This window comes from Cynoglossus semilaevis, chromosome 20 (assembly GCF_000523025.1).
Source record: "Cynoglossus semilaevis isolate Cse_v1.0 chromosome 20, Cse_v1.0, whole genome shotgun sequence".
Classification (NCBI taxonomy): domain Eukaryota; kingdom Metazoa; phylum Chordata; class Actinopteri; order Pleuronectiformes; family Cynoglossidae; genus Cynoglossus; species Cynoglossus semilaevis.
In genome coordinates, this window is record NC_024326.1 from 11,346,158 (window position 1) to 11,366,644 (window position 20,487).

General features: G+C 41.7%; 2 protein-coding genes across 5 annotated transcripts; one reads left to right on the top strand and one right to left on the bottom strand.

Annotated features, from left to right (window-relative positions):
* Positions 1-436: 436 nt before the first annotated feature.
* odr4 (odr-4 GPCR localization factor homolog) lies at positions 437-4,660 on the bottom strand. 3 transcript variants are annotated; one of them, XM_008334686.3, is made up of 14 exons: positions 4,500-4,660; positions 4,135-4,238; positions 3,793-3,909; positions 3,442-3,534; positions 3,126-3,232; positions 3,001-3,037; positions 2,672-2,815; positions 2,446-2,541; positions 2,120-2,167; positions 1,863-1,985; positions 1,665-1,773; positions 1,333-1,536; positions 968-1,021; positions 437-554 (listed from the first exon to the last, which is right to left on the bottom strand). In XM_008334686.3, the coding sequence occupies exons 2-14, from the start codon at positions 4,231-4,233 to the stop codon at positions 484-486; spliced, it is 1,302 nt and encodes a 433-aa protein (XP_008332908.1). In that variant the 5' UTR covers positions 4,234-4,238; positions 4,500-4,660; the 3' UTR covers positions 437-483. The 3 variants fall into 3 exon arrangements, with proteins under 3 accessions (XP_008332908.1, XP_008332909.1, XP_016897949.1); XM_008334687.3 differs by having other exon boundaries at positions 1,677-1,773; positions 4,500-4,659; XM_017042460.2 differs by lacking the exon at positions 4,500-4,660 and having other exon boundaries at positions 4,039-4,180.
* Positions 4,661-4,844: 184 nt separating this feature from the next.
* LOC103396557 (nucleoprotein TPR-like) lies at positions 4,845-20,324 on the top strand. Of its 2 annotated transcripts, none has more exons than XM_008334688.3 (55): positions 4,845-5,153; positions 5,570-5,674; positions 5,886-5,950; positions 6,091-6,181; positions 6,285-6,388; positions 6,474-6,638; positions 6,767-6,859; positions 6,962-7,042; positions 7,155-7,242; positions 7,410-7,547; positions 7,647-7,741; positions 7,931-8,128; positions 8,211-8,318; positions 8,444-8,667; positions 8,891-9,054; positions 9,144-9,271; positions 9,390-9,538; positions 9,698-9,860; positions 10,069-10,203; positions 10,385-10,525; positions 10,641-10,839; positions 10,937-11,148; positions 11,234-11,374; positions 11,510-11,626; positions 11,729-11,932; positions 12,046-12,221; positions 12,374-12,521; positions 12,636-12,773; positions 12,947-13,078; positions 13,383-13,513; positions 13,645-13,855; positions 13,939-14,088; positions 14,402-14,515; positions 14,601-14,705; positions 14,789-15,001; positions 15,099-15,137; positions 15,256-15,414; positions 15,592-15,703; positions 15,788-15,972; positions 16,085-16,155; positions 16,323-16,522; positions 16,607-16,801; positions 16,897-17,015; positions 17,147-17,197; positions 17,270-17,503; positions 17,601-17,793; positions 17,887-18,092; positions 18,280-18,351; positions 18,436-18,527; positions 18,671-18,783; positions 18,873-18,971; positions 19,067-19,208; positions 19,374-19,471; positions 19,665-19,766; positions 19,945-20,324. In XM_008334688.3, the coding sequence occupies exons 1-55, from the start codon at positions 5,003-5,005 to the stop codon at positions 19,998-20,000; spliced, it is 7,515 nt and encodes a 2,504-aa protein (XP_008332910.1). In that variant the 5' UTR covers positions 4,845-5,002; the 3' UTR covers positions 20,001-20,324. The 2 variants fall into 2 exon arrangements, with proteins under 2 accessions (XP_008332910.1, XP_008332911.1); XM_008334689.3 differs by having other exon boundaries at positions 19,097-19,208.
* The last annotated feature ends 163 nt before the right edge of the window (positions 20,325-20,487 follow it).

A 20,487-nucleotide genomic window follows, 5' to 3' on the forward strand; every position in this document is an offset into this window, starting at 1 on the left:
AAATCCTCCTACTTCAATCTAATGCATTTTACATGGATGTGTCGCACATTAAAAAATGAAAGAAGTTGTACATTTATCAGAATTGGGGCAAAACTAACATAGTGTATATAATTATTCCACAGGCGCAATTCAACCACCAGAATAGTATACAGTATATGCTGCTCTTTCTGACCACTCTGATCATGCTTGGACAATCATGGACAAGAGTCAACTCCCTCCCCTCATTTCTCTCCCTCCCCACCTCACCCTAACTCACTGATAATGCAGAACTCTTATCTCTCTGCTTCCGTTCAACCCTCGTGTCCACTGAAAAACAGATTAGAACAGTTCAATTTAAACTTTACATTTATGCAGCTGTTTCTCAGGTGCCCTGAACAGTACCTGACTGTTCTCATTGTTTACTTCATTCTCACTTTCTCCAGTAAAAGGACCCATGTTTAGAACAAATAAACTTTATTTTATTCAAGTATCATTGTTTTCATGTCAGGCTTCACTGAGATAGAGCATCGATGCAGCAGCAGCAAGTACAGCGGCAGCAGCAGCAATGGCGGCACCTAAAACACACAGGAAAGAAGATTTGGTATTTACTATATAATGCACTTTTTTCCTGCCTTATGAAACTCTTCAGACTTTGTCAACAGGTTCTGGTGAAAGGAACTTGGTATTCGGTGTTTGTGTGTGTGAGCGTGTGCCTTTTTTGTGACAAACAGGTTCTAGGAGCTACAATAATCCAATGTAAATATGTAACTGACACATATAGACCAAGTTTCACCAAGTTCTCACTCTGAGGTCACAGTTTCTGGTTAATAAAAAAGCTGCTCTGAGGCCTGAGTTCACTTAGTAAAAGTCAGGCAAAATAACAATTATCTCTTAGATGTTTGTGAAAGTGGATTGATTTCAGTTTTTTGTCACTGTAATTTCAGGGTCAAACTGTAACTAATGCAGCAGTAACATTAAACACTCTTACCAGCATAGTTGCTTTTCTTTGGTTCAGGCAAACTATCCACAGGCACACTGGACTCTGAAAACACAGGACATGTGGAAATAACTACTGTGGAAATAAAAAGTGGGCTTTCTGTGTTAACCATCTCTCTTTTTTTCCAATTTGTCCATTTAGTTTATTTTCAGTTTATTAGGCTTCAAATCAGTATAAAGGTAATATCCCAACTTATTTTGTTAATAACAATCGGAAAGAAATTGAAGGCATATCGGCAACAAAATTCCACATATTGATTTGGACATGTAAATAAATTAATTCAACATCAACAGAGATTTATAACTGACTCAAGAAAATAATGCATCCATTTGAGATAAAAACACAATTTTTCCAACCTGTTTCAACAACATGTGCTACCATTTCAGCATTCAGCTCCTGCCTGGTATCCAAGTCTTCCTCGGCTGCATCAATGTCAAGCATCTCCTTCAGTCTGTCAGTTACCTCACCGGGGCCTTCATCATTGAACTGGTAATCACACACGCACAGTGATCCAGCCCCTTTGAGAAGACAAAATACCCGACGAGGAAGACAGAGTTGTTCTGGAAGAGAGACGTGGTAGATGAGAGGTATGTTAGCAGTCTCAGATTTAGTTTGTTTAAATTTAAATTGTACATTTTGAAGGACCAGTTTGATGAGAGGCATATATACATTATATATAGATATATACCAGTTGACCAACCATCTTTTGACTTGCTCTCCACCTCTGATGTCAGCAGCTCCTCTAGAAGCATTTGAACCCGTGTAGCCACTGTGGAAACTACATCTCTCTTTAGCAACTGTTGAAAAGAATACACCGCAAATTGTCAAGTATTTCTCTTATTTCTGTGGCGTGTACCGTCTCTGATATACAGTACATATTAGTTACCTTCTCAGCCAGCTTAGCCCTTGGCTTGTTGTTGTGCAGATATGCTCTTGCATGGACTGTTCCTCTGACTGACACACTGCCTCCACATGACTGAATGACATCTTTGGTGGACCTCTGTTCATTCTTAAATACACAGGTCAGGGAATCTTACAAGCGAAACAAGCTGACAAAAACTACCAATATAATATATACTCATATATATATATAGCATATATACTTATATGCCATACCTTAATCAAAGTACATAGCATTCTTACCTGTGTGATGAGCAGCTGGGTGGTAAATATCTGTCTCATATTTCTTTTCTATAGACAAATGCCAGATACAGGTAGAGTCATAATCCTTAAAAAGAGTTTGTGATGCTTGTAGTGCTTTATTCAAAGAGATAATTCTCTTGTGCGTTGCCTTTGTGTTGCCTTAATTACTTTGCATTTTGCAAAGTTATAGTATATCCTCCCTATCAAAACATCCTGTTGAGTCACTGTGATTTCTTCAGGGTTTTTAAAGCATCCTTCCATCTGCAAACATGTATCTATGTTTGTATCATGGACACTTGGACAGTGTTTCTTTTGAATTTTTTAACCTGTCCTGTTGTGAGCTCCGTGTCTTCTGGCAGCTTTTTCCCATCAATCAGACAAACTCCACTGCAAATTTTGTCAGCCCATATTTTCAGACCATCCTGAAATTACAGACAGTTGACAAAAATGCAAAACAAATTAAAACTATCACTGAGCATGTGTTTTAATATGGAACAAGAATGAAAACAAGAAAAAATAATAAAAAATAAGGGAATCAGCTTAATGTGTTACCTTAAGACATGTTTCCATGTCTTCAGTGACGGCCCTGTTGTCTGGGAGTGGTACCAACATGTCCACATTAAGACAGCATGAGAGCATGGACCAGGAGGAACACACACCAGACTGATACTTCCAGTCTGCAGGCTTGGCCATGCACTGCAACACCAAACAACCACAATTTAACATATTGAGTGTAAATTAGGTTTAAAATATGCCATTGTCAAAGTAGTAGAATTCTGTATGATGTATGAACAAACCACAGGTGATTATTCTTATTAACCAAAAATACATATCCTACTGACTGTAAATAAAGCGACTACATAGTGAAAAAAAAAACTGACCTTGGGGTCTTTGACATCAAAGGTTCTGCAGACTGTTCTGACATGTAGTGTTAAAGGTGAACAGCATCCCCACAGAGCAGCAGGAAGCTACTTGACTTAGTGAGAATATGTTGAGAAAAGGATACTTTCTGGTTTTAGGGTTGATGTGCAGTGTGACACAGTCTGTGACGTCGTCATCTGCGGGGCTCCACAGGCGCTCTGAAGAGATCAGGTTCTCCACTGCAAACACAAGCTGCACGAGGATGAAATGAACATTTTATTTTATAGCCCCAGTATTTTCAGTTAGAGATGTTTCTATTCTCTAAGTGATGATTGAAATTCGTTATTTGCATACTTAGAAAAGAGGCAACAAGTGTGTGCACTATAGTAAGTGCATGGAGCTCTCCACAGTGGAGAAGATTACTCTTCACTTACAGCTAAATGTTGTGTGTTTGTGTTCACCTGTCTGAGTGCGGTTTGTGTGTCCTTGCCATCATTCTCTGTGATTATGAAGACTCCCAAAACAGACAGTCCTCCAGGCAACATTCTGGACACCTGTACATCAAACCAGCAACAAATGCAGCCATGACAAATCACAATATAGAGTCTGGCAAAAGACTTGTATCTATACCTGCAACATTATTTACATAATTTTGTTCAAATCTACACATTCCTCCATCACAAGGAAGTACAATTTAAAATGTTGTGTCTGGTTGTTGTGGCTTATCTTAATGTATGTTAAGAGGATCTTCTAATACTCTTGTATAAATATTTTGTACAACACATACCCTCACCGTACTATATTCTGCTCACCTGTCGGGCGTGCTCTGTAACCCACTCCTTGTCAGGGGATGTCTCTTGTTTTGAGGGTGATTCCTCCCTTTGTGGTGTACGTGTTGCCATGATGACAAAATCCCTTTGGGTTGAGCTCTAAAATTCATATCAAGATATAGTTTGAGACATGACACGTCAAACACAGAAATACTGCATGTATGTTGTATTATAAACTATTTATATACACTTTATGAACAAACGTTATCAAGAAGGTTAAAAACCTACCAACACTAACACTACAGCGTATGGGTTTGTGGCCGCCTGGTGGATCTGGAACTGGAATTACATTGTCAGCTAAATATTTAGTGGACCTTTACTTACTTGTCCAATAAGCAGTCCTGTGACTGGAACTGCATGTTGTGTGCAGAGTTCAGACAGATATTTCTCCACAGCATCCTCTACTAAGTAACCACGGCCCATCCTGTCTGGAGTGAAATATGAAAGAATGTCACTATCACATAATTTATGTAACGGCGAACTGCTAGTGTTTAATTGTCAGGATTTATAAAGGCTAGCTCTTGGGGATAACAAAAATAAAGCTGTCTAAGAGAAGTACAGTGACACTGTACACTTTTGCTCCTGTTAGCTTACATCTACACACAGCACCCATCTGCCGCAACTGCATTAAATAAAAAGCAATATGAATAAAAATATATATCACCTTTATACAGTGAGAAAATACCTACCAGATAGCGGTTAAACCAGAATAAAAGACACAGCTCCCAGTCTTTTATGTTGACAGCTCAGACAGTGGTTCGTCAGCAGAGAGTTAGAACTCTATTGACCGAGATGCTTTCCTTCTGACACACTTTCGTCGCATGTTGTTGTCGTAGTGCGTTCGAGGAGGTCAGCGTTTGGTCTAAATAAAATTTCATGAAAGCATTTTTTTTTTCGAGTAAAGTACCTATATAGTTAGTGATGTTTATTTAAATTTGAAAACTTAAACTTGAAAATAATTGTTTAATTTAAAATGGGTAAATGCGGCTCATATTTGTTATCTATATATGACCGTATGGGGGCAGTACAACATTCGTATGCGTGTAGTCTGCCACAATTTGCAACAAAGTAAGAGCACGTATTTCTATTAGACAAACTCGATCATCGCGCCGCCTGATTTATACGAATTTGTTCCAAATAATTTTACCAGCAATTGGTTTGAAGTTAAATTTGTTAGCAGAGGCGAGTGGAGATGGCGGCCGTCCTGTTGCAGGCATTGGAGCGGACGGAGGTAAACAAACTGCCCAAAGGCGTCCAGAATAAACTGGAGAAGTTTGTAACAGAGTTGCAGAATGCTAACGAGGCTCTGAGGACGCACCATGAACGATACAAGGCGGACAGCGGTAAGTGAAGGGTTAGCATCAGGGGTTTAGACGTTGTGCCTTCAGGATAAACAAATGATATCCTTCAGAGTATCATCATATCACATTTACATATGTCATCCATATGTGTTTCGTTTCTAGGGACACTTGATTGTGTGCTAACGCTAACTCCAATAACGTATGTGTCCCTAGATGTGTCCCTGATGACACAAACATTTTGCAGTGTTTTTACTTATTTTGTTCTAATTGTAAATAATATGACGTATGCGTATATGTCATCCAACAAATACTTTTGTTGACAATTCTCAGAAACATCTACTTTTTTTCGTATAATCTTTGCTACTGTTTCAAACTATATATTGTTTTCAAAAATTAACAAAAGTAGTGGGAATTACCTAAACCTTTGTATTTCTGTTGTATGATCTCTCGACCTACAGAGCAGCAGTACTTTGACATGGAGAAGAGACTGGTGGAGAGCCAGGAACGTACCCTGTCCACAACCAAAGACTTGCAGACAATAAAGGAGGAAAATAAGAAACTCAGTAAGTTCTTCTTACCTGCACAAATCTTTTAAGAATAAAATTAAGAATTTGTTCACAGACCAAGACCAAGATAATTTAAATTTGCACTTTAAATTTTCTTTTTTTATATCCTCCGCTATTTAACTGAACCACTGGTTTGCTGCTTTTTTAATTCTTTGTCATTGTGATGTCTGATGCCAAGTGTCTGATTTTCCTACTTTGACTTTTGCAGATGATGAGCTGAACACTGTGAAAGGAATTGAGGGAGAGACATTCCAAGAAAAAACACAGCAGCAGGTAATAAGAGTCATAGGGATTATTGCTTATTCACATTAGGGACACAAGAACACAGTAGGCACTACCACTGTGTAATTTCTGTTAAAACGATCAGAATTTGATGGATGAACTGTGAAAATCTGATCTGTGTGTGTCTGAAGCAAACAAAGACCAAGTTTGAGATTGAGACCGAAAAGAATGAGCTGGCCAGGCTGCTGGAGAAGAGAACTCGAGAGGTGGAGAATCTTACTGGTAAGATGTTGGAAACCCAAACACATACTGTTGTTGAAAGAGGGACAATAAAAACACATGTAGTATAATTAGTATATTACTAACCAGGTTTCTTTGTTTACAGAGAACGTCAAACGTCTGAATGAAAAACTGACGGAGACGAACAAGGTGAAGATGGAGCTGCAGTTGAAACTGGATGACATTCAATCATCAGAAACCTCTGTACAGGTACATATCAGAATACATGGAAATCAACAAAACTTATTTTTTCCAGTTCCCATGCAAGTCTCAAAGTCTGTGATTTGCCTTGTAGCACCGTGAGAAGCGTATTGAGCAGGAGAAAGAGCTGCTTGAGAAGAAAATCGAGTGGTTAACTGCTGAACTGAAGACCAAAAGTGATGAGGTGCTGAACATCAGTAAAGACAAAGGCAAAGAGACACTAGAGCTTCAGGGGAATTTGAAGAACAGCGAGGAACAGGTGATGCACAAAAATAGGTTTAAAGAGAACAGTTTTTAAGCTTGTGCTGTGTAATTTTCTTTTCACTAATATGTCTCAAGAACCATCAGAATAATCTGGCCTTGTGTCCACGACTTTGTCTTTTTCAGATGATCACACTGAAAAATAGGCTGGAGTCTCTGACAGAAACCTGTGAGAGTCAAACTAAAAGAGCAGAAGACCTTAACAACAAACTCAAACAGGTAACTACAATGTAACAGCAACATAAAAGTCACTGTTAAGATTTAACGGTGTGTTTTTTTGTTTGTATTTTTACAAGTGTTGTGCAATGCATTCTTTTACAGGCTAAAGATGAACGGTTAGCCATGGAGGAGAAATACAGGAATGAGCTCAACGCTCATGTCAAATTGTCTTCACTTTACAAGGTAAAATGCCCTGAGAGTAACATTTTTAAGAAGACATAAAATAGTACCAGTACGTTTTTGTTCTTGAGAAGTTTTCCCCATCATATTTACGTGCTTGTCTGGTCTCCTACAGGGGGCAGCAACAGATATGGAGAAGAAGAACCAAGAACTGAGCAGAGCTGTCGAAGGTCTGAGCAAGGTGGTGAAAGAAGCAGGGGAAGGTAAGACTCAGATTTCAGTGTTTGTTTTACATAGAAAAAAATACCTCCTTAAATACTGTATTTTTTATGACAAGGGCGTTTTGTTGTTCTCTTGATTATTACATATTATGCAAACATTTATGGTCATCAAGGGATTTTCATCTGTGACTGATGTCATGTCTTTGCAGCAACCAAATCTTTGGAGAAAAAGGTTCTGGAGGGCGAGGAAGTAAAGAGGCAGCTGGAAGCAGAGCTCGGCGAGAAACTCAAGAAAATGGAGAAGGAATTGGAAAATGCCACAATGAAGGCTGCAGGCAAACACTGCTGTAAGAACACTCAGATAGTTAAGTTCTTGAAAAATTAACAAGTATGAGGGTTACGTTAACACTCTGTGTGTGTGTGTGTGTGTGTGTGTGTTATCACAGGTGGACCTGCAGTGACAGAGGAGCAGTTGAACGTCATGTGTCCATCAGCAGCAGCCATTGCTGCGATTGTCAAACCTGGAATGAAGTTCTTTGATGTAGGTTTATCAACTATTTAAGGTCAAAATAATTCATCATTTCATCATCTGAAGGAACTGTAGAAATCACTTGGCTTTTTAACTTTTGCAGTACAAAAAAACCTTTGTTTTCACTGCACCATATTGTCTTCAAACTGTCTCTGTGTCGTATTGAACGTGTCAACTCCTTGTCTCTGTATTTATGTCTAGCTGTATAACGCCTATGCAGACTGTCAGACGCAGCTACAACTTGAAAAACAGGAGAGCAGAAGAGTTAACAAAGTCTTGGATGAGATTGTCCAGGAGGTGGAGTCCAAAGCTCCTGTTCTGAAGCGCCAGCGAGAGGAATATGAAGGCATTCAAAGATCCATGGCCTCCATCTGCAACAAACTGGAACAGGCTCGAGCGGTCTGTGAAAATTTATGGGTGAATTTGGGTTGAATGTTTTTACAGGCGACATCAAAATTTTTATTTACCACTTTCTCAACAGGAGATCCACAATTTGCAGAAGGAAAAAGAAGAGCTGAAGCAGCTTTATGAAAATTTGGAGAAAGAGAAACTGAAGACGGAGAGGCAGCTGGATGATACATCTTCACAGGTACATATCATCAAACTCAGTCTCCTGCTGCAGGCCTGATAAAAAACAAACAAAAAACATTTCACTGACAACAAATATTAAACTTCACATCACATCCGTAATGAATTTGTCTGTATGTGTCCCAGGTGTGTGCTCTTCTGGTGGAGCTGGAGGAAACCAGGGGAAATCCTGTGAACCGGAGTGAAAGCAGCTCTGCTGACATTTCCAGCACCACAGAGGTAGTTGGCTCAAACCAGTTCACCTTCAGAAGTGTGGAGGAGCTACAGAGGCAGAACCAAAACCTGTTAGGAAGACTGCGGGACCTGGAGCAAGAAAAAGAAGGTCTGCAAGAACGAGCCACATCTGAACGGTGAGATGTTTTGGTGTGTGGGGACATTTAAAAAAACATTTTTGGAACTTAAATTCCAGTTGCGATGCTACATTTTACACTGTGGTCAGTTATCTGTATAAATCCCTATATTTCCTAGACCCAGATTGTGGTGACCTGCCATGTAGAATGTAGCTGTTGTGTACAGCTCTTTTGGAAAAGGGAACTTATTTGCAGTTTCTCCACCATATTTGCATCCCTGCAGTGTGTCTGAGCTGGAGGCCAGTGTGGATAAGTTCCAGAAGGAAGTGGAGCAGCTGAGAGAACAGAAGAACCAGCAGAAACAGCTGGCTGACTCCAGTGCCAGGCAGAGAGACATGTACAAGGCTCTGTTAACACAGAGCACTGGCTTCAGCCTGCCACTGCAAGGTGACTCAGAGTGCTCTTTGTCCATGCACCTGACCAGTCCACAGTGTTGATGGAATTGATGAACTGGAGACTTTAATGTGTGTATGCAGGTCTGGAGTCAACGACACCTCAACCTGCGTCTGCTCGTGGATCAGTTCCTGTGACTCGCTCCACTCCTCAACGAGCTGCTGCTGCTGAGTCGGGACAGAGTGCACAGACTAAAGCAGCTTTAAAACAGGTAGAGTACACTCATGCACTCAAAAAAAAAAAAAAAGTGACTGTCTTCATATTCGTGAGAGGTTAAAGGAGAAATTCTGTGCCTGCTCTGACTGAAGGTTTTGTCTTTACACTCGCAGCTCAACGATGCCTTCACTGTGTATAAAAAGGAGAAGGCAGAAAATGACAGGATGTTGAATGAAACTAATGACAGGCTGCAGAAACAGATACATGAATTCCAGTCCAGCCAGGCCAAGATGACTGCTCAGCTGGAGTTTAGCAACAAGAGGTACATTAAATGGATAATGATGTCAAAATAATCTTGACTGTAAAGTTATGGAAAACCTAATACTTAATAGCAATAAAATAGTAAAAGGGACTAAAGATGCCTGCCTTTGTTTTGTCTGAGATAATTATATGTTCCTTATTTTTTGTTTTTATTTATAAGGTATGAAATACTCCAAGAGACTGTATCTGCCTACCGCAGAGAGAACGCTGCCCTTCAGGACAGAAACCAGAAAATGTCTGCTTTAATCCAGCGACACGAACACGCCATTCATACAATGACACAGGACCTGCAACAGGCCACAGCTAAACTGGCTCTGGAGGAGGTGAGGAGGTCAAGGTGGACCTTAGACTGTCGCAGAAGTAAAACAAAAAGTCATGACATTTGTATGAACGTGTGTTTTCTTGTCAGGATGGTACTATAATGTATAGCACAGGCTAGATTTAAGAAAACATTGTTTTTCAGTCCAATAAATCATGTATTTTGAGTTAACTGCTTTAAAGCATTTTGTTTGTGTTTTTTTTTTTTTGTAGGCACGTGTTCAGAACGTGACCAAAGAAAAAGACATCATTAGGGAGTCTGAAAGTCGACTGACTCGAGAAAAAGAAGCCATACTGGCCGAGCAAAGAAACCAGAACCTGCTGCTCATCAACCTCAAGACTATACAGGTATCGAGTTCTGAAAATGGTTCTACAAATGGTCAAAGTTATCAGAATGGGTTAGATTAGAGATGTGAAAAAACAATGGGGGAAAAAATGGAAAACTGGAGATAAATTTAGGGGAACTGTTAATAGCATATATTAGGAAATGCCTTTGCATCTTTTTCCTTAACCTTCTATTTTTGTCTAGTTGACCATGGAGCGCACAGAGACTGAGACCCGACAGCTGCTAAATAACAAGATTGATCATCTGGAGGCAGAGTTGGCTACCCTGAAGAAGAAGCTGGACCAGGAAGTAGCACAGAGACATGCACTCGGACGGACAATGGATGTATGTAGAGTATAAATGGTTCAACGCCAAAATATTTATATTGATCTTAAGTATGTGCTGCTCATGAATGTGCAGATATTTTAGTGAAAAGCTTTTTTTATATATAACTCTGCAGGCTCAACTCTTGGAAGCAAAAAAGCAGCTGGCAACTCAGAACGTCTTGCACCAGAAGACCAGGGACTTGTTGCGTAGTTCTGAACAGCAGGTGGCAGCACTGAAGGCCCAGCTTGCCTCCACTTCGACCTCTGATGCTGCAAACAACACCTCCACCCCTGTGGCTACCAGGGCAGCAGCCCTCAGAGCTCCACTGAGGGGTAAATGACTGTTGAACTGAAGGATACTTTCATGATTGTGATCACTGTTTCTCATACAGAATAATTTCACACAAATGATATTTTTCTTCACACTCAGGACGCCCTCAAGCTCCACCAGCCTCCTCCCAACAGTCCACCCAGGACTCCAGTCAGTCAGAGCTGGAACTAGCGGAGGTTAAGGGTCTTCTGCACACTGCTGAGGAGCAAAACAGTGAACTCAAAGAACAGCTGAAGATTGCTAATACTAGTGTGGAGCAGTACAGAGCTTTGGTACTAGCCCTGGAAGATACTGTGAAGGAAGAAAAGGAGGTAGGATGGCCCTTTGTGGTTGATATACACGATTGTCCAGTCCCAAAAATGAATCTATTTGTTTTGAATGTATGCAACTATTTAGATTCATGCCTCCATGGAGATCCAACTCAAGGAGTCAAAGGAGGTGCAGAATCAGCTGGAGAAGAGGATTATAGAGGTGGAGAAAAAGGGACAGCAGGAGCAAGAGGAAAAGAGAAAGGCCAGAGAGTCGCTGGAGAAACAAGTAAGTGTTCTCACCAGGTACAGTGTTGGTACTGGCTGATGCTCAGTGAGATATTTTATGTAATTATATAATTATTCACTCTCATTTAAATATCCTTTACCTAATGCAGCTGTCTGTTTGTCGTCTTGTTTCCAGGTGGCTGACTTGCAGCGCAGGCTGAAGGAGAGTCAGACTGAGCAGCAAGAGGCGGTGGAGAAGGCAGCTGCTGCCCTAACACAGGAGCAAAAGGCCACACAGGAGAGTCTGCTGCAGGTTAATGAACATCACACACTTGGCATGTAGCACATGTCTCAGGAAATTATGTGAATGTGGGGAAAAAAGCTGTGACTTACGCTGAGGAATCTCTGCTTTCAGACTAAACTGGCAGGAGAGGCTCATTCCAAGTATGAGAGAGAGTTGATGCTTCATGCTGCTGACGTGGAGGCTCTGCAGGAGCTGAAGAAACGAATTCAACAGGACCTGGAAAAAAAGACAGAGTTGGAGGAGCAGCTAAACAACACCAACACTGTACTGCAGGAGAAAACAGCAGCCTGGAACGCACTGGAGAAAGAGCTGAAGGTGACAGGACTCCCTTGAGGATGTTGACCTTAAAGCAGTATTTTCCACTTTCAATAATATTTAAAAAAAAAGTCAGAGATTTAATTGCATCTTATTGGCCTTTGACTCTTAAGGAGGAACAGTCCACTCAGAGTCATCGCTGTGAGGAGCTGGAGAAACAGAATACTCTTTTACACCAGCAAATGGATGAAATCGCCTCCAGGAGTCGACAGCAGCAGCAGCAGCAGCAGCCGGACGTGTCATTCAGCGAGGAAGGAAAAAGCACAGAACAGATACTTGAAATCCTCAGGTAAAACTGCAGTGATTTGGGTGCATGTGTCTTTAAGCAGATGAAGTCTATGTAAACCATCCAAAGAATAGTCAGTACAACTTTAAATGATGAAGTTAAGCTGTAGGTGTGTCTCGGCAACATTGATTTGAGCAACTTTGCTTCTTGTGTAGGTTTGTACGACAGGAGGAACAGATCGCTCTGGCTCGGTGTGAGGTGTCAGAGGGAAAAGCTGTTCGCTACAAACAGCAGGTGGAGCACCAGGGCAGGGAACTGAAGGAGCTACAGGAAGCTCTGAATGCTGAGAGGAAGAAAATGCAGGTAAGAGGAAAGATTTGTCATGGACAACTGGTCCATCTGAATGTACAAGAGTTTAGAAGACACTGATAATTTCATTACTTTTAGGTAACTATTGTGCCTTCTTCTACTTCCCAGATTACAGCCAAGACTCTGTCACAGCAGGAGGAACAGCTGAAGAAGATGAGCAGCATTAATGCTTTGCAGGAAACCAACAGGATTCTGAAAACTGACAGAGAAAAACTACAGCAGGAGCTGCTACAAGCACAGGCCAAAGTAAGATCAGCATGTCTTAAAAAAAGTTTTAGAAAATCATAGTCTGTTTCTAATGAGGTCACACTCATCACTACGAACCGAAAACTTGGAGAGAAGAGAATTATGGAAGACAAATGTAATGTTATCTTACATCTCAAATGTTGTTCTCACATCTGACCTTTCTGTTTTGTCAGGTGACAAAGCTTCAGTCAGACATCAACCCGCTGCATCACTCTCTGTCCATGCTGTTGGAGAAAAATGGTAGCCTGCAGGCTGATAAAAGGCTGCTGGAAGAAGATGTCAAGCACTGGAAGGTCAAAGCACAGGTCAGTCTGGTGTGTCAGGTTTGTTCATGCTCTTTTTTTTGGCTGTTTTTGTTTAATTTGTTTATATTAAAGCTAGTATGTTTTAGGGTTTCGTCCTTGCCTTGATTTTATTTTATGGTCACATTCATTCATAGTTGAGGGCCAACTGTAGCTGCTTTCTTGGAGATTTATAGACAACGTTTGTCTTCTAGATTCATGAGATCTCACCTCCTCTGCAAATGTCATGATCACACACTGTCACAGGAGACAGATGGATTTTCTTCTTTCTTATACAGTATATATGTGTTTTTGTGTGTATCTGCAGCAACTGATGAGCCAACAAAAAGATGGAAATGTGGAGGAAAGACAGAAACTGACGGCCGAAAAAGAAGCCCAGCAGAGACGCATCACGCAGCTCATTGAAGAGATCGCTAAACTGAAGGCTGAACTGGCAAGGTGCAGTGATGACTGATGCAACTTAAAAAAACTGATCACTAACACTTACCACTCGGTGACCGATTCTCTTTTGTTGTACATGATTGTTATCCATGTTTCCCTAAACACTGTCTTCATGGTGTGTGAAATAGATCTAATGCCAGCACAAACTCAGCACAGTCTCAGCTTCAGAGCCTCAAAGATTCTGTGGCTAATCTAACGTCAGAGAAGGAATCCCTAAAGAAAGATGTGGAAACGAAGAACACTGAAATGTTGGAGAAGAACAAGACCATCACCCAGGTCAAGAAGATCGGACGGCGCTACAAGACCCAGTACGAGGAGCTGAAGTCCCAGCATGACAAGGTAGCGCCGCCGTTTTGGTGACAACAAGCTGAGGAGCTTGAAAAGGGGATGAATACTGAGGGTTTGTTTGTCTTGTGTTTTAGTTGGTGGCAGAAACTGCCACTAAAGCAGGAAGTGAAGCAGCTCCAAACCAAGACCTCACACAGCAGCTAAGTAAAGCTCAGGAGGAGCTGGTGAAGTCCAAAGAGGAGGTGAAAGCTCTGAAGGAAGAGATGCAGAAAAAACAGCAGGAGGTGAGTACAGTTCATCAACAGCCGTTGTACGAGACTAGACAACGTCTGAGGTTGTTGTATTCTACAGGTTTAACACCTCATGAGGTTTATGTGCTAAACTCATTGGCTTTTGGTTGTGATGCCCAGCATTTTCCTTGTCATGGAATATGGTATTTATGCCAAAAATGAAACTGTCTTAAACAGAGAAGCGAGTTCTAATTTATTTAGGAAATGACACCAAATTTACCTACACATAGTTGCTGGCATGACCACCTGCTGTTGCTTCCAAAATGTTTCAACAGAAACAATGTATTGCGTTTTTGTTTTTTTCCAGACCCAGAAGGCTCAGCATGATTTTGAAGAGGCCCAAAAGGAGACTCAGAAGTCGAAGGAATTGCACCAGAATGTCCAAAACCAGCTGACACAGAATCAGAGCCATTTGACACAAGTACGTACTTACTATAGCTATGGCTCCTGGTACCAGGGAGCTAAATGGTCCTGGAGTCATTTATGTCAACTTTTTATTTCCTTAGATTCAGACTCAGTTGTCTCAGACCCAGGCTCAGCTGCAGCAGAATCAGAACCAGCTGACCCAGTGTCAGAAAGACCTCCAACAAACCAAGACCCAGGCTCAGCAGGTAGAAAAGGTGCCAATTTGGTTTGATTTATACTAGATGTGCAAAGTCATCAAATGTGTCTTTGTCCTGGTCTTAAAATACAGGCTCAAAACCAGATGAAATCAGCCCAGTCTCAAGCCCAGGCCCGCCAGAACCACATTCAGCAGCTGCAGAGGGAGCTTCAGCAGACAAAGGAAACTCTCCAGCAGAATCTGACCAGTCAGAAAGAACTCCAGCAAACTCACCAAAACAATCAAAACAGTCATAACCAGGAAGTTGGCAATCTTAAGACTACTCTGAGCCAAGCAGAGGCCAAGGTAGACACCAGTACTTTTATAGTGGGACAGAATTATTTTTTTAATCTTGTAATTTTCAAACCGAGGTGTATTTATATCTGTGCTTTTGTCCCAAAAGGTGACTGAACTCCAGGGACAACTGGACAGTCTACAGAAGGTTAGAGAAATCAGGTTCAACTATTATAGTAGAGTTATTATAGTAATAAAAATTAATAATTATTACAATTATTATTGAGACTTGTTGTTGCTTTTGTTAAAATTCTCCGTCCCGTCAGACTGTTGGTGAGCGGGAAGCAGACGTCCAGCGTCTGCAGAAGCAGCTGACTGAGGCCAGTCAAGCCCCACAGACCAAGAGTTCCCAGTCTGCAGACGCTAACGCTGCAGGTGACACTAACCAGGCAGTACAAGAGGAGGTGGCTAAACTCCAAAAAGAGGTAAAAGAAAAACATCATTTTATCATAAAATAAAAAAAAAGTTATTTAATTATATTAACGTCTTGGCAAAAGAGAAAAAAATCCTTTTTCTCGAGTGCTAACACAAGGACGTCTGTCCAAATTGTGTCCTGCTCTAGCTCTTTTCCACACTCTTAGATCCGTTTTGTTTTCCCACAGCTAAATGAGTCCAAGAACAGAGAGGAGCAGCTCAAACAGCAAATGGCTGAAAAAGAGGAAAAAACCCTGAAAGTTATTATGCGTGCCAAGACAAAAATCAACCAACTCATCAGTAGGTTTTGACATGGACTTGACACATTTAAAATACTATTCTGATGTTCTCTAGTTAAAGGTTCTTTTTTTTTGTCACCTGCAGCTGCCAAAGAACAGCTGGCTAAAGAAATCGAAGAACTGAAGCAGAACAAGGAGGAGCTGGAGGTTCGAATGAACGCCCTCAAGTCTCAATACGAGGGTCGACTTCTTCGTCTGGACAGGGAGCTGAGGGAGGCACAGGCCCACTCTGACACCAAGGATGAGCCACTGGACCAGAGCGGAGCCAAGGTATTGATGACGGTTTATGACAGGCCTTGACGTTTCACAAGAATTGATTCTGAATGTTGAACTTAAATGAATATAATTTACAAAAAAATGTTGACTTGTTTTTTTTGTTTAGGCTGCTGATTCCTCCAGATCAGCTGAGCAGAGACAGGTATCATTGAAAAGTCCAGCCCAGGACAGAGGAGGGTAATTATTTGATACTTCATACAGTACTACCTATCAACACAAACTGCGGTTAAAAATACTGTAACCACCTTGGACCGTAATTTTTTTTTGTGTCATATATATTTTGCATTTAGTGTTATCCTAACAAGACTAGTGTGTGTAGATTGACTTCCATCTTTGTCCCTCAGCTCCAGTCTCTCTGAGCCCCCTACTGCAAACATCCGTCCAACACCAAGTACCCCATCACCCAACAACAAACCCAGTCCCTCTCCTGGTAACAAGTCCACGCCCCGTGCCAGCATCAGGCCTATGGTGACTCCAGCGAGTGTTCCTACGCCAACACCTACCGCTACTGTCATGCCAACCACCCAGACTGACAGCCAGGAGGGTGAGAGGAAACAGATATATAACTAATTAATAATTAGTAATATGTCCTTAATTATTTTGTGTGTAAAATGTCCTCTGTGTGTAGTTCTGATCAGTGCAGGAACCGCCGTTCACTCCACTAGCTCCGGCCTGGTGATGGCGTCCACCTCTATGACTCAGCCAACCAGCACTCAAGCCACAGCATTTGTCCAGCCCACTCAGCAGCAGACGACCAGTCAGGAAGCAGCGTCCAGCATGGAGGTGGAGCGGCCGTCCACGTCCTCCTCACTGATTGGAGCAGGTGTGTAGTTAGTGCGCGGGGTCAGTGGTTACATCTGCCTTTGGTGACTGATAATGTGGGAGACCTTGACTTTTGTTCATTGCCAATAACTACAGGGTCAAAGAGAGTCAGAGAGGATGAGGATGAAGACGACGAAGAGGAGAGCAGACCAGAGAGTTCTCACACAACACCAACCACAAAAAAACTACGACTAAAAGCAATGATGGCTCTGCAGGTAAACATGACTGCTGATGCAGGACCTGGTGAACAGTGTAGTTCAGAGAAAAAAAACATTTAATAGAAAGGGTTTCTGGTCAAATGTCTTCCACTTATTGTTTGTTAAATTATGGCTGATTTTTTTTTCAGGTGGAGTTCAGGGATGAGGTGGAGGAGCAGGACTCACAGGATGGCACTCAGGTGAGTAAATCAACAGCAAACACACGTTTCTGTTCCTTTACCTCTGTATACACCTGTGTGTTTGTGCTGCAGGAGCTGCCAGAGGAGAGTTTCCCTGTCTTAGCTGAGGAGGATGAAGACATGGGTGAGGAAGGGGTGTCTCAGTCCGTCCCCTCTTTCCAGATGTCTGATGCTCCGTCTTTAACCCGAGACGTCATTGTGCTCGACACGGACAGCGAGAGCCGTGAGAGCAAAGAGGGAGAGGAGATAATGAAGCAGGATAATGAAGGCGAAGACCAGGAAGAGGAGGAAGAGGAAGCAGAGGAGGTGCTGCTTTTAACAACAAAAAAACCTGCTCAAAATGTTTTCACTCATTTAAAGCTTTATTGTCTACAACAAAACTTTTACAACCCCTTGTTGTAAGGAGGAAGAAGAGGATGACGAAGATGAGGACGATGCTGGTGACGGTGGTTTGATGGGAGGAGATGAGAGTAATGATAAGAGCGGAGACGCTGAGGAGCATGGAGTGGAGGCTCCGTCAGAGAGTACCACCACGGAGGAGGATGTAGGTAGAGTGTCTTCAGACTCCCATCATGTTTCTGAACCACCACAGAGCAGTGAGTATCGTCGACTGTATGTTCCCTCCACACACCACTCCATTTCAATGAGCTTATAGATGACTATTCATTTCATTTGTTCATTTGTTCCAGGTGAAAGCAGCAGTAGCATCATCTTAGAGTCTGACACCACCAGAGAGACTGTTCACCTCCCTCCAGCCTCCTCGTCCTCTTCTGTTCCCTCACCCTCCTCTTCTCTCACACCCCACTTGCCCCAACCCCGCAGGCCGCTGCAGTCACTCCCTCCGAGGCTGTACATCCAACCTCCAGCACCAGAGCTTGGACCACCACACACACAGGTACACTCATTTGCATACGCAGAGAATTTGAAGCCACATCTTGTGGCCTTTGAGGATTTTTGAGGTTTAAACCTTATAAATAAAAATATATGGAATATTAACATATAAATCCATCTCTTATCCATTAAAATGATTATTTTATACATTTTGAAAAAAACTAACATTTATAATCTCTGTGTTAAATCAGAGACAGTCCTCTCAGCTGCGCAGACCCTCAGTGGGGCGTGGACTTCAACTAACCCCTGGAATAGCTAATATGGTAAGACATTTATAGTGTCCTATTGTAGTATTTTTTGTATTTTTGTGTATATATGATGGTAAAATATGTGTTTTTGTGTTACAGCAACATTTCTTTGATGATGATGACAGGATGGTTCCTAGTACTCCTACTCTGGTGGTGCCACACCGCACTGATGGCTTTGCTGAGGCCATACAGTAAGACACACACACACACACACACACACACACAAATAAGTAGGTTACATTACATTAGTGACCAGCAATTATTCTGCCTTTAACTAAACTGGCCTCTGTGTTACTAGCCCTGTTTCACCTGCCGTCTCTATTTGCCCCATCAGTTCTCCTCAGGTAGCAGGTCTGTCCACAAGGTTCAGATTTGGTCCTCCTGAAGACCTGCTGTCTCAGACCTCAGGGTCTCACTCTGACCTGGGGCAGTTGGCCTCTCAAGGAGGTAAATCACTGCTGCACAGCAACATCTGACGTTGATCAAATATGACATGACGTGTGTGTGTGTGTGTTTAACTAAGGCTTTTATTTCAGGTTTGGGGATGTACGAGTCTCCGCTGTTCCTGGCTGCTCACGATGAAGATGGAGGAGGACGGAGTGTACCAACCACACCTTTACAAGTAGCTGCACCAGGTAACACACACACACACACACACACATACACACACACTCCTGACAGGACAAACCTTTGTCTGTTGTACTGCCCTGACTGTGACTGTCTTTGTCAGTGACGGTTTTCACCGAGTCCCTTCCTTCAGATACTGGTGATAACATGGCCTCCCAGTCTGTTCCCATGGTAACGGCCTCCACTAGCATGTCTGCTGCTGTGGACGATGGAGACGAGGTCTTTGTGGAACAGGAAGCAGAGGGGTAAGTAACTCAGGACATTATTACATTTGGATCATGACAGAAATGACATCAAAAATAAAACGTGTCATTTTTTTTCTTAAAAGAAACTGCCGTTGACCGTACTAAACTAAATAGTGGATACAAAATTCATAATTCTAATGTATTGTTTGCATGTGTTTCTGGTAGGTCTGGTATTGAATCGTCTTTGGAGAGCCAGACAGAAGCAGAGTTGACGGGTCAACAGAGTGATGATGCTTCACTGCCTTCTACAAGTACAGACCCTGGTAATCCAGTCTGCCCCCTGGCTGTTGGTTTAAATATAACTATACAAAGAAATGTTTGGTTTTTTTAATTACACATATCCCAGTTTAGTTAAGTTACTTATTGAGAATATCTGAATGATGTTTTTTTGCTGTTGTACTTGTTTTTTCTTGAATCATATTAATTGTTTCCTCTCTGTCTTTTTTCCCCCCTCAGACACAAGTAGTGTCATGCTGCGACGCACTGTAAACACACAACCTCAGATCAGCAGAGGTGCCAGAGGAGGGAGGGACATCAGGATAACAACCAGCCGCAGAGGTGAATTACCCAACGATCTAATGCTTAAAATGTGCCTTAACGACTCTGATTCTGGTAATGTTTTGACAGGAAGTGCAGTGGCCTGAAGCTGCTGTACACAAACTAAAAGCATATTGAAAAAATCTCTTCTTGTCATTCACTTTTCTAAACTCCCTTTGTCACATTTGCCTGTCCTCAGGGCCGTTTTCACGCGGAGGAAGAGGAGGAGCCATGGGCAGGGGAGGCATGTCCTGATGATGACACCAGTCTTTCTTCACATCCAATTAGAAAATAAAAACCCAAACTCTTTCTCTACATCACGTAGTCATGCACTCTGGTAGTAAATCAGCTGTCTAGACATTCTACAGAATCAGTGATTTTAGGAAATGACATCCCGTGTGTGTGTGTGAACTCTGCCACATTTTATTGTTGCTGGTTTCAAAATTAGTTTTGTAATTTCAGCTGTCTATTCATGCATCTTGAATGCGTCGTTCATGCATCTTAGTTTTTTCTGTCGTGTTTTTCTACCTAAGCTGTTAAACGCATTTAAAAATAAAGTTTATTAATAATAAACAACCATACATGTAGAATTATAATTTTTTTAATCAATCCTATAATTATAATTCTGACCACAATGCAACTTTTTTAGAACGTAGTTTTATTGAATTGTTTTCAATGATTTTTGGACATGTTTACTGTGTGTGTGAAAAAAGGTTTGCAGAATATTTATCTAGCATATTTC

Excerpts from the sequence above, each read along its gene's own strand:
- LOC103396557 (XM_008334688.3), top strand. The coding sequence starts at position 5,003 with ATGGCGGCCGTCCTGTTGCAGGCATTGGAGCGGACGGAGGTAAACAAA. Across the intron at positions 7,548-7,646 it reads GGCTGCAGGCAAACACTGCT|GTGGACCTGCAGTGACAGAG; the intron begins GTAAGAACACTC and ends GTGTTATCACAG. Across the intron at positions 8,668-8,890 it reads GAACGAGCCACATCTGAACG|TGTGTCTGAGCTGGAGGCCA; the intron begins GTGAGATGTTTT and ends GCATCCCTGCAG.
- odr4 (XM_008334686.3), bottom strand. The coding sequence starts at position 4,233 with ATGGGCCGTGGTTACTTAGTAGAGGATGCTGTGGAGAAATATCTGTCT. Across the intron at positions 3,038-3,125 it reads ATCAACCCTAAAACCAGAAA|AACAGTCTGCAGAACCTTTG; the intron begins GTATCCTTTTCT and ends ACTACATGTCAG. Across the intron at positions 2,542-2,671 it reads ACATGGAAACATGTCTTAAG|GATGGTCTGAAAATATGGGC; the intron begins GTAACACATTAA and ends CTGTAATTTCAG.